At 59.2% G+C, this 11,714-nt stretch overlaps 1 protein-coding gene across 3 annotated transcripts; it reads left to right on the forward strand.

Moving 5' to 3' along the window:
• Window positions 1-19: 19 nt before the first annotated feature.
• On the forward strand, window positions 20-7,071 carry ARRDC2 (arrestin domain containing 2). Of its 3 annotated transcripts, none has more exons than XM_007461038.1 (8): window positions 20-278; window positions 3,472-3,538; window positions 3,760-3,907; window positions 4,436-4,538; window positions 4,626-4,882; window positions 5,030-5,192; window positions 5,461-5,618; window positions 5,893-5,946. In XM_007461038.1, exons 1-8 carry the CDS (start codon window positions 20-22, stop codon window positions 5,944-5,946), a joined length of 1,209 nt encoding a protein of 402 aa, XP_007461100.1. The 3 variants fall into 3 exon arrangements, with proteins under 3 accessions (XP_007461100.1, XP_007461098.1, XP_007461099.1); XM_007461036.1 differs by lacking the exon at window positions 20-278 and adding an exon at window positions 3,047-3,380 and having other exon boundaries at window positions 5,893-7,071; XM_007461037.1 differs by lacking the exon at window positions 20-278 and adding an exon at window positions 3,107-3,380 and having other exon boundaries at window positions 5,896-5,946.
• Window positions 7,072-11,714: the final 4,643 nt, after the last annotated feature.

Genomic DNA, 11,714 nt, shown 5'->3' on the forward strand with positions numbered 1-11,714 from the left:
GGCCCCCCCGGCCGGAGCCATGCGTCCGGGGGGCGTGCGCAGCTTCGCGCTGGAGCTGGCGCGGGACCCGGGCGGCGCGTACCGCGGCGGGGAGCGCCTGTGCGGCCGGGTGCTGCTGGAGGCAGCGTCGCCGCTGCGGGTGACAGCTCTCGAGGTGGCGGCGCGCGGCGGGGCGGTCACCCACTGGCTCGAGGGCCGAAGCGTGGGTGTAAATGCGGTGTCCAGCGACTACGCGGCCGCTGAGACATACCTGCGGCGGCGGCAGCTGCTGCTCCTAGGTGAGCCTCTCATTCCCCCAACCCCGAGCCAGGATCCCCCGGGACCCTCTACCCAGGTCTGGGCGCCCCTCTCCAAAGCCAGCCTTTCGACTTAGAGGCTGTGTGGTCGGGTGACCCTTCTCAAGATGTGGAGACCTCCTACACCCGTAGACCTCCTACGGGTTGTGGACCCTCCTACAGGGTGGGACACCCACCTACCTACCCCCCTCCAAAACCCTCTTTTCCAGGAACTCCTCCTAGGGTCTGGGCGCGCCCCCCCCCCCCCCCCCAGGGCTATGCTGTGGGGACCCCCGCCATATGGAGTCTGGGGGAATCCCTTGGTGGAGCTGGGAGCTCCTCCTCTCTGGACCCTAGGACGCCACGTTAGCCCCAGGCCTGGTGTCTCTGATTCCCAGAGAAGGCCCCTGTCTCACACCCTGCCAGTGCCCCTGACCAGTTTTTACAGGAAGGGTTGTTCGCTGGGTGGTTGCAGGTGAGCGGGTGGGACTGCATCCCAGGCAGGGAGAAGACTTGGGGTGGGGTCACATCAGGCTGGGAGTCTTAGGTGTTGGGCATGTCCCTACCTTGCTCTGAACCTCAGTCCCCCACCCTCAGGCCATACAGCCAGTCAGGAGCAGAACAGGGCCAACAGAAAGAGTAAGTCTGTGCCCCAGCACCGTGCTATGTGGCTGAGGAGGGTGTTGGCCTCTCTGGGCTGCCCTGGCCACCTCCTCTTGGGGAAGGCAGACCTCACCATACCCATCTGCAAGATGGGCGGAAGCAGGAGGCAGCTCGAACCTGGCTCCCCACCCACAGCCCCCTTTTTTTCCAGCAGTGCACACACTAGATGCTTTGCCTACAGACTTGCAAACTTGTCCCAACGGCCCCCAGGTGTGGGAAATTTTGCCTGAGCAGCTGTGGAAACCGAGGCATAGCCGGCAAGGGGTGAGGCAGGAAGGGGCCCTGTAGTCACTTCCCTTTCCCTGTGACTCGAGGGAAATTGGGGCTGGTCTCACCCTACAGTCAAGAGGACCAAGTCCTCTTGGTCCCACTCACTGGTAGCTTCCTTAAGATACTGGAGGGGTGAAGCTTGTGGAGTTGCTGTATGACCTCTAGTGAGGCCCTGCCCCTCTCTGGGCCTCTGGGGACCCATCTGTGAAGCAGACTGAGGGCACTGGCTCAGAATGAGCCTTCCTGGGACTACCCTGGCCATCCAGTGGTTAAGACTGTGGGCTTCCACTGCAGGGGGCGCGGGTTCCATCCCTGGTTGGGGAACTAAGATCCCTCGAGGTGAGTGCAGTGTGGCCAAAAAAAAAAAAAAAAAAAAAACGAAACAAAACAAAAAACCCAAAAGAAAGAGCCTTCCCATCCCCCCAGGGTCACTCCATTCCCCACCTCCTCCTGAGCTTATAGCCTCTTGTCCTCTTTCTAGGCTCTATTTGGCCCTGGGAGAAGGTCCCGGCCCCTTATTTCAGCCCCAGAGCCCCCTCCTCCGGGTACCCACCCCCCAGGGTGATCACTGAGTGGACAGCCTCTACCCCTCTCTTCCGGCCTGCCCTTACCCCTATCACTGATTGGTTGTGTGCGTTTATGGCCGCCGGCCCGCTGGGTGTGCCTTGGCCTCGGGGGGTCCCGGTGTGGCCTGAGCCAGACTCAAAGGGGATGGCCAAACTAGGGGGTGGGTTCAAGCAGCAGTGCATCCCTCTATCACCAGAGGGCGCAGGCGCTCCGCAAATCGCGATCAGTCAGCTCCCAACTAGGAAACCGTGCATGTGGTTCTTCTCCGAGGAGTCTGAGGTCCAGAGACGGGTTACCGCCCCAAAGGCACACCGCAGCCTTGAATCAGGGGATTCCGTGAGCTTCCCCGGTACTCGGCTCTGTCTGTGAGGGGAAGAGCTAGGCCTAGAGGACAAGTAGGAGTTTGAGGAGGCGGGGGAGGGAGGGCAGGTGCTGAAAGTTTGGAAAGGAACGTCGGGGCAAAAGCGCTGAGGCGCAGCCGAGTGGCAGTGTGTCAGGAGCGGGCTGATGACTCGGGAGAGGGGCTCTGGGAGGGGTCGAGTAGGAGCTACACCGTGATTCATGCACAACCCTCTGAGGTCGGGAATGATTTTCTTCTGGCTCTACAAACGTGGAAACTGAGGCTCCAAGTGGTTGTCACTAGCCCGGGTCAGCCAGCTGAGCGGGTTTCAAATCAGAGGAGGGGGCAGTAGGCGCCCGAGTGGAGAGAGGCCCCATCCACTTCTTCCTCCCTCCCCCATTGCACAGAGCGGGGGAGACTGAGGCCCGAGGTAGTTAGTCCTAGGCTTTCAGGGCCTCGATTGGGGCCTGGCTGTTTACACACCCCTCCAGCTCGGGCTGGACGTGCATCGAGTCACGTCTGCAAGTGGCGGCCGGTTGATGATTAAACCGACGGCAGAATGATCTTGCTGGGTGACCTCAGGCCCGAGTCCTCCAGGCCTCAGTTCTTCCTCTTGACCCCCGGAGTCTGAGAGATACTTGCTCTGTCCCGCAGGGTTTCAGCCTCACCCCAGGGTCCACTGGGGTAGAGGGCAGCGGGTCGCGAGCCGGGGCTTTTGTTATTTTGCTCCACGCGTGGGCGGGGCCACGCCTCTCGCCGCGCCATTGGTGTATTCCTCTCCGGGGGCGGGACCTGCGTCTCGCTCCGCCTCTCCCTGCCGTATAAATGCGGCGCCGGCGCAGGCAGTGAGGAGTTTCTGGCCCGATCAGCGAGTGCGCCTGCGCGCGCCTGGTGGGTTCGCGTTCTCAGGCTGCGGCGTTCGCATCTCGCGCCTCCGCGTCGCGGGTTCGAAGCCAGGGACCGCGCGCCGCGAGTTCGTATCCCAGCCGCGATGCTGTTCGACAAGGTGAAGGCGTTCGTGGTGCAACTGGATGGTGCGAACGCAGGCGCCGAGCCCGTGTTCAGCGGCGGCCAGGCGGTGGCCGGCCGGGTGCTGCTGGAGCTGGCGGGCCCGGCGCGCGTGGGTGCCCTGAAGCTGCGCGCGCGGGGTCGCGCCCACGTACACTGGACCGAGTCGCGCAGCGCGGGCTCGAGCACCGCGTACACGCAGAGCTACAGCGAGCGCGTGGAGGTTGTGAGCCACCGTGCCACACTACTCGCGCCAGGTACCACCTGGGGACCCCTGCACGGCGCGTGCTGCGCGCTCCGGGAGCCCCTCACAGCCACTGAGCCTCCCCTTCTTGCTCCTACCTGCAGACATCGGAGGGATCGCAACGCTGCCTCCTGGACGCCATGAGTTCCCATTCAGCTTCCAGCTGCCACCGTAAGTCAAATGGGGTGGAGGACTGCAGGAGTCCCTAAGTCTGCAGCCCCTTCCAGGTTTGGGACTCCACTGCTCGGTATCTGGGGACCCCCGAGCCGCAAGATTGTCTCCCGGGGTGGGGGGCCCAGGAGTGCCTCGTGTCTCTCATCCCCGTCTTTGGGAATCTCCCACCCGGGATTCTGTAGATCTCACCCACTGAAGCCCCTTCCCTCCACCCCCAGGACGCTAGTGACTTCATTTGAAGGCAAACATGGCAGTGTCCGATACTGCATCAAAGCCACCCTGCACCGGCCCTGGGTCCCTGCCCGCCGGGCAAGGAAGGTGTTTACTGTTATCGAGCCTGTGGACATCAACACACCGGCTCTGCTGGTGAGTTGCTGCCCTTGGGGAGGTAGGATGGGAGGATCACAGGCAGGGTCCTGGCTATTTGGTGACTAGCTCCTCACTTCCTTCTCAAAGTGGGGGTCACAGTTGAGCCCTGGCAGGGAGGGAGGCAGTGGGGGAGGTAGGCATGGGAATGCCTGTGGAGTCCAGTGGAGCCAGGTGCAAGTCCCAGGGGCACCAGTTGGCTGTGTGTTTCTGCATGAGTGTCTCGCCTTCTCTGAGCCTCCTGTGCCTCCTCCATGAAATGGGACTCAGTCAGAGCTTGCAATAATAATGGCTTACTAAGCGCTCATTAAGCACTAAGTGCTTGGCTCGTTCACTTCGTTTTCAGTTTAACGAGATGAGTCATATTCCTGGATCCATTTTACAAATAGTTTCTAGATTGTTAAAAGGAAACCAGGATACTAGGCCTGCCCCAAATCCTCCTTTAGCTGAGGGTGGTTTAGAGGCTTCAGGGGGTCTGTGGTTGGCACAATGGGATGCATTTCATGTCCTTTCCCTCCACCCCACCAGGCCCCTCAGGCAGGAGCTCGGGAGAAGATCGCCCGATCCTGGTACAGTAACCGTGGCCTTGTCTCCCTCTCAGCCAAGATCGACCGCAAGGGCTATACACCAGGTAGCAGGTGGGAGGGGCTGGATTGGGAAGAAGGTCCTGTCAGGGTTGCAGGGGGGGAAACTGAGGCCCTGCTGTCCCACCCTACAGGTGAGGTGATCCCCGTCTTTGCCGAGATCGACAATGGCTCCACGCGCCCAGTGCTGCCACGGGCAGCCGTGGTCCAGACACAGACCTTCATGGCGCGAGGTGCCCGCAAACAGAAACGAGCAGTGGTGGCTAGTCTCTCAGGGGAGCCTGTGGGCCCTGGGCGGCGGGCACTGTGGCAGGGCCGGGCGCTGCGGATCCCTCCTGTGGGTCCTTCTATTCTGCACTGCCGCGTGCTACATGTGGACTACACCCTCAAGGTAGAGTATCCTCGGGGGCTGGGGTGGCTGTGTCTGCTCTGTCCTCCAGGCTGGGGTTCCCCCCGCCTCCCACCAAGGCCTCCTGCTATAGAAGGAGGGTGTGGCCGAGGCTGCCTGGGCACCCTCTATCATGGCTCCTTCCTCCAGGTCTGCGTGGACATCCCGGGCTCATCCAAGCTGCTCTTGGAGCTGCCGCTGGTCATCGGCACCATTCCTCTGCATCCTTTCGGCAGCCGCTCGTCCAGCGTGGGCAGCCATGCCAGCTTCCTGCTGGACTGGGGACTGGGCGTCCTGCCAGAGCGACCTGAAGGTGAGCTCTCCATCCTGCTGTGAGGGGCATGGGTGGGCAGAGAGGCAGGTGCCTGGCTGACTCTCCCTTCCCCAGCCTCGATGCCCCCATCTGTAAAAGTGCTCAGTAACAGTCATGTTGGGAGTGTGAATTCCCCCAGAATCCCAGTCCAAGGGCACACAGCTCAGCAGCCCCAGAAATGGCACAAGCCAGCTCCCAGCCATTGTCCCCAATTCTGGGGCTGCCCGCCTCCTCTACCAGCCTCACCCATCCTGTCTCTCGATTCCAGCACCTCCCGAGTACTCAGATGTGGTGGCCGATGAGGAGGTGGCGGCCGTGGAGCAGAGCCCCTTCCGACTACTGCAGGACCCTGACGTGGGTGCTGAAAGCCCCTTCTTTGCCTACATCCAGGAGTTCCGCTACCGCCCGCCACCCCTGTACTCCGAGGTGAACTTCAAGAAGCTCCTGTGGCTCTCTAGGCCCTGGGAGCCAAGATGAGGGTAGAGAGCCACAGATGAGTTTTAAGTAATGATGGAACTCCTATACATCCCCATACAGGTGCAAGGGCCTGAACTCGCCTTGCACCTTAGTCTATTCCTGGGTGTCACCCCCGGGCCAAGTGTGGGAGTGGAGATGAGGAGGGTGGGGAGGGGTGTTTCTGAGCCTCCAGGGCCTCCTGAGACTTGATGGGATCATTCCGCCCCCCCCCCGCCCACCGCAGGAGGATCCAAACCCACCCTCAGAGGCCATGAGGCCCCGCTGCATGACCTGCTGAGTGGCAAGTGGAAACTTCAAGGGATGAGGTTGTACACCTGCTTCCGTCAGCGTGGATATGTGTGAGGAGTGGCTGGGTCGAGAGCAGACCAGCCTGACTGCACTGAAGTTGGGGAAGCCGAGTCTCAGAGTGGGGCAGGGCCATTCCAGCATCACACGGAGCAGAGGAAGAGCCAGTCTGGAGTCTGACATATCTGAACTGGTTCTCATAAGGTATCAAATGCCCACCATAAGATCTGAGAGACTGTTCAACCTGTCTTTGCCAGCCTGTGGTCCCCCAGAAGCCTCCAGTCTGGGAGAGACAGAGCCAGACATAAATACTTCCAGGCCCACAGGACCAGAGGAAGGGACCAAGAGCTGGGAGAGTCCAAAGGGGGAGCAGGAAGGCTTCCTGGAGGAAAGGGCATTTTAGCTGAGGCTTTGGTGCATGAATAAGAGCTCAGAAGGCAGGCAAGCAAGGGGAAGGAGAAGTTGAAGAAGGTCAGAGCCGAGTGATGTGTGGAGACTGCCCCCTTCATCTTAGAACTGGGGCTCAGAGAGCAAGTGCCTCAGTCGAGGCCACACTGCAAGGTCCGGCAGGCGAGAGGGCCCAGGAATGAGGCATTCAGGGAAGCAGGTTATCAGAGCTGTGTGGGGCAACAGGGCAACAGGGGCAGCGACTCCAGCCTTTGAAACCTTTGAAAGCCAGAGATTCCTGGCCCAGGCTAGGCTTCCTGGGGGCCCCTCCACACACTCCAGGACGTGAGAGCTGCCTGGGTATTGTATGGCCCGAGAAACCCAGATTCAGGGTGGGACGGACAAGACCAGCTCCATCACTTGCAAAATGAAGATGTGGGGCCCCTTGTTCAAGAATTCAGAATTTCAAGACGGGGACAGCAGAGCATTAAACCAGGCTGCGGGGACAGAGGTCAGCCTGGGGTGACACAGCAGGGCCAGTGTGCTTCTTCTGGGCACCCCCTGTGTCCTGGAGGGACAAGACATAATGGGGCAGCTGGACAAGCCCCCAAGTGCAGAGTCCCAGCCCAGGCTGAGGCAGGACCCTCGCCTGGGACTCTGCATTTCCGTTAAGCCTTAAATTGTTCTCTTTTGTACAATTATTTTTTAAAAATAAAAGCACGGAGGAAGAGACTGTGCTTAGTGGTTTATTGCCCTCAGGTGCCAAGGAACCTGGGGTGGCCTTGTCCACCATCTTGAGTCTGGATCTCAGATGGAATTCCAGGCTGAGGAGGGTTGAGGGGCCCATTGTCCAGAAGGTGAAGGTGAGACCCAGAGACACATAGGGAGACAGCTTAGGCTGGCGCCGGACGCTTTCACCTCGTGCAGTAGCAGAGGCTGGGACCGTGGACGGTGGAGGGCAGGCAGAGGCCTCATCTGTCCTCACAGAATGGAGATGAGGGGGCAGAGGGGTGCCAAAGGCAGGAGGAACCTGCCTATCTATGCAGTCTGGGCTGGTTTTGCTTTTACTGTGGTTCAATTCATATACCATTTGAAAGTGTACAATTCCTTAGCATTCCTTTCCAGTGTTGGGCCACCATCACCTCTAGCTAGTTCTAGAACATTTTCATCAGCTGCTAAGGAGATCCTGTCCCCATTAGCAGTCCCTATTCCCCCTCCCTTAGCGCCAGGCAACCACTAATCTGCTCTCTGTCTCTGGATTTGCCTGTTCTGGACGTTTCATGTAGATGGCATCATAGGATACGCGGCCTTTTGTGTCTGGCTTCTTTCGCTTAGCATATTTGGAGGTTCAACCACTTTTGTTGCGGCATGACTCATGCTTCAATCCTTTCTATGGCCAAATAATATTCCACTGTGTAGATGACCCACATTTTATTTATCCACTCACACCCTGTTGATGGACATTTGGGTCGTTTCCACCATCTAGTGGTTGTGGCTCATGCTGCTGTGGTCGTGCTTGTACGAGGGTTTGTTTGAATACTCACAACACTTCAAGGCAGCCCTAGCGGTGTGGAGGTTGTCATTTTGCTGGAGTTGCAGGTGGGGAAAGTGAGTCCAACGGAATGAGGTAACTCGCCCAGGGTCTCACAGTAAGGACTGATGGAGCTGCCACTCAAAACTGCCCCTGGGGCTTCCCTGGTGGCGCAGTGGTTGAGAGTCCGCCTGCCGATGCAGGGGACACGGGTTCGTGCCCCGGTCTGGGAGGATCCCACATGCCGCAGAGCGGCTGGGCCCGTGAGCCATGAGCCATGGCCGCCGAGCCTGCGCGTCCGGAGCCTGTGCTCCGCAGCGGGAGAGGCCACAACAGTGAGAGGCCCGCGTACCGCAAAAAAAAAAAACAACCCAAAAAACTGCCCCTGGAACTCTGGAATCCATACCCTACAGGCCATGTGACACCCATGTGACACTCCCTGACAGCCTGGGCTCCACCCCAGACCCTAGGCCACACCCCATTTGGGCGGGGCCCAATTAGACCACCCTCTGATAGCCCTGGCTGTGCCCACCAGCCTGCCCAAGGTAGTGAAAATTAACTAGCAGCCCAGAGTGGCCATGGGCAGGGCTGACGGGCAGGGACAAGGGGTGGACACTGGGAGCTCTGGGGTCAGGCTTTGCTCTCTGTGTGATGATGGGCCGGTCACTTGTTTCTGAGCCTCAGTTTCTCCATCTGAGACTCTGGAGCACCTCCTCTCCACCAGTCTAAATTTGGGTGCTGATTCCCAGTGATTCCTAGTCGTGGGGTTCACCCAGCCCTCCTAGTCCAGCAGCATCCACCCTGGGCCGCTGATCTGCCATCAAACTTGGAGCTTGGAGCTTGTCAGACTTGGGGTTCCTTGGGGCCTGGCAGCAGAGAGGAGATGTCTCCTTAACACAGTCACCCAGATCCAAGATGGCAGCCTCAGGAGGGGCTGAGTTTCCCCTCAGCTGGATTGTGGGAGACACAAGATCCCCGTTTCCAGATCCACGTTCCCAAACTAAGAAGAGTCTTAGGTGTTTATTGCATTAGCAGGTGTGGGTACAGTTCTATGAAAGGTTCCCCCAGGGGGCTTGGGAGCCACCTCATGACCCCAGGACTCCTGCGTCTGCAACTGTCTGGAACCTGATCCCTAAAGGAGGCAGATTTTCTGGTTCAGATAAATGACAACCAGGCTGGAGCTGGCCCAGGCAGCCCAGAATTTGGGGAACTCCCTGAACACAGAGAGGGGTCCACAGAGTGTAGAGAAGGGTAGCCAAATGTTCTTCTAAGATAAAATCCCTCCCCTCCTTTGTCCCCTAAGACCACCCACCCACCTCTCCCTCCAGCTCCCCCTCCATCCCTGGCTGCTACTCAAACACCCCAAGCTGATTCCCACCTCAGGGCCTTTGCACATGCTCAGGCCCTCTGCTGAAAGGCTCTTCCCTATAGCTGGCTCCCCTTTACCCACCAGCCTTATCTTGTCAGAGATACTCCAACCTAAAGTCACCACCCCTCATCACTCCCTCCCCCATCCCCCGGTCCTATTGTTTTCATAGTCTTCATCAGTCTCTGAAATTCGTATTTAGATATTCACTTGTTTGTCTGAGACCTTGAGGGTGGGGCTGGGTCAGGGCTGTGTCCCTGGACCCAGCACACAGCACATATGACTGACTGGAGGGGACTTCCCATCTACTCTGGTGTGAACAAAGACTCTGATGGGGGTGGGAGTGTCACTGCCTCACGCTTTTTCCCAGGACCCCCTATAATCAGACCTGTCACCCATTCAGAGTCAATGCCAGTTCTCTGTCTCTCACTACTGTCTTTCTGTCTCACCATCTTTGCCTCCCCCATCTCTGCCTCACGTCGCTCTCTCACTGTCTCTTTGGCTGTTTCTCTGTCACTGTCTCTCTCGTATCCTCTATCTCCTGTCTCTGACATACCATCTCCGCATCTCTGTCTCTCTCGCTCACCGTCTCTCTTGGTCACCATCTCTCCATCTCTCTCAGTCTCTGACTCTTTCACCGCCTCTGTCTCCTGCCCTGGCCGGGCCAAGCCTGGGGCATGGGGTGAGAGGCAGGCAGGGCGCCTGCTGCTTGTTTTCTACCCTCACTGGCAGAAAGCCCAGCCGGGCTGCTGTTCAGGAATCCTCCAGCCGCCCTGCTCCAGCCACCAGGCTCAGCCACCACCAGCCTCTCCTCCCAGCACATTCTGTCCTGAGCAGGGAGCGCTGGGGCTGGGCGGGCGGGCGGGCAGATGTGTTCCTGCCCAGCTCCAGTTACAGAACAGCCCGTCCCGGTGGCCCTGCTCCCCACCTGCGCCGCCGCCTGACGCCTCCTCCTTTCTCTGGGCCTAGATCTTCCTGAATGGGACCCTCTGCCAGCTCATCCCCACCTCAGGAACTTTGCACCTGCTGAGGCTTCCACCTGGAGCTGCTCTCCCCAGGACATCACCCTTGTAGACCTCCCTGTCCCTAGATCAGAGTCTCCTCAGTTGGATCTTAGTTCCCTGACCAGGGATCAAACCCGTGCCCCCTGCAGTGGAAGCTTGTGGAGTCTTAACCACTGAACCAGCAGGGAAGTCCCATATTTATATGTTTGATTTACGTGTCTATTACCCCAGGGCCCCACTATATCCGCAGCACTGGGCACACGCAGTAGGTGCTTGGTGACTGACTATTTTAGAATTGAAGTCTGCCAGAGCCTCCCAGGCTCACACACACGGCTCCCCAACCCCTCAGCCTGCCTGATCTACCCCAGCCTCTGCCTCCTTCTGACCCTGCCGCCCCGTCTGCAGCTTCCCACGCCCTCTCCCCCGTACCAGGAATCTCCCAGCCCTCCCACGTTTGCCCAGGGAGTTCCCTGCACCACCAGATGCACCTTTTTCTCAGCAAGGGGCTGGGTCTGTCTTTTAAGCCCACTGGGCTCTACACACAGGGCCAACCATGATGCACACACACGTGCAGAGCCACAGAAACAGGCCCGCAAACTCGGGCACACGCAACCCAGAAACCACTAACAGACCCACATGCCCTCTAACACCTGTCCAAACAGGTACGACAGCAATGACCATGCTCATCCCAGCGCTGGGCGCCCATGACTTGAGCGTCTGTGGGGTGTTCATGTGTGGAGTCCCCCAACTCTGAGGAGGTTATGGCCTCTTTACAGGTGGGGACAGGACGTGGGATTTGAACCCATGCCAAGGTGTACACAGTCTTGTCCACACGTGCTTCTGCCCTCGCTTCCCGAACCCGGGAGTCATCCCCCACCTTGTTTTTGATGTTCGGGGAAGGTCAGGAAAGCCCCCAGAAAGCCTCAGGCTGGGCAAGGGGCCCAGGAGGAAGTGGTGACTCAGCTGGTGGCCATCAGTGCCTGCCACGTTGTGCTGCCCCGTCTCAGGGGGAGTCACACAGAGCAACATGAAAAGATGGGGGAAGGAGGTGCATGGTAAACTGGACCTCTGAATGGTGGGGGGGTTGGGGAGTGCCTGGGTGGCCCCTCTGTGCTCCAACACCTCAGCCATGCTGAGCCCGATTCACAGGTGGGGAAACTGAGGCAAAGAGAACAGGTGATTTGGCCCAAGGCCCCCCAGCCAGGATTGAACGGGCAGGGGACCCCTAAGTCCTTGGTAAAAGGGTCTTGAGGGCACCTACTCTCCCCGAACACCTTTTGGTGCGCAAAAGGAACCGGATCGGACTTCCCCGGTGGCCAGTGGTTAGGAATCCACCTGCCAATGCAGGGGACACGGGTTCGATCCCTGGTCAGGGAGGATCCCACATGCCGCGGAGCAACTAAGCCCATGAGCCACAACCACAGAAGCCCACACGCCTAGAGCCCGCGCTCCACAACAAGAGAAGCCACCGC

This window comes from Lipotes vexillifer, unplaced genomic scaffold (genome assembly GCF_000442215.2).
Source record: "Lipotes vexillifer unplaced genomic scaffold, Lipotes_vexillifer_v1.1 scaffold469, whole genome shotgun sequence".
NCBI classification, from domain to species: domain Eukaryota; kingdom Metazoa; phylum Chordata; class Mammalia; order Artiodactyla; family Lipotidae; genus Lipotes; species Lipotes vexillifer.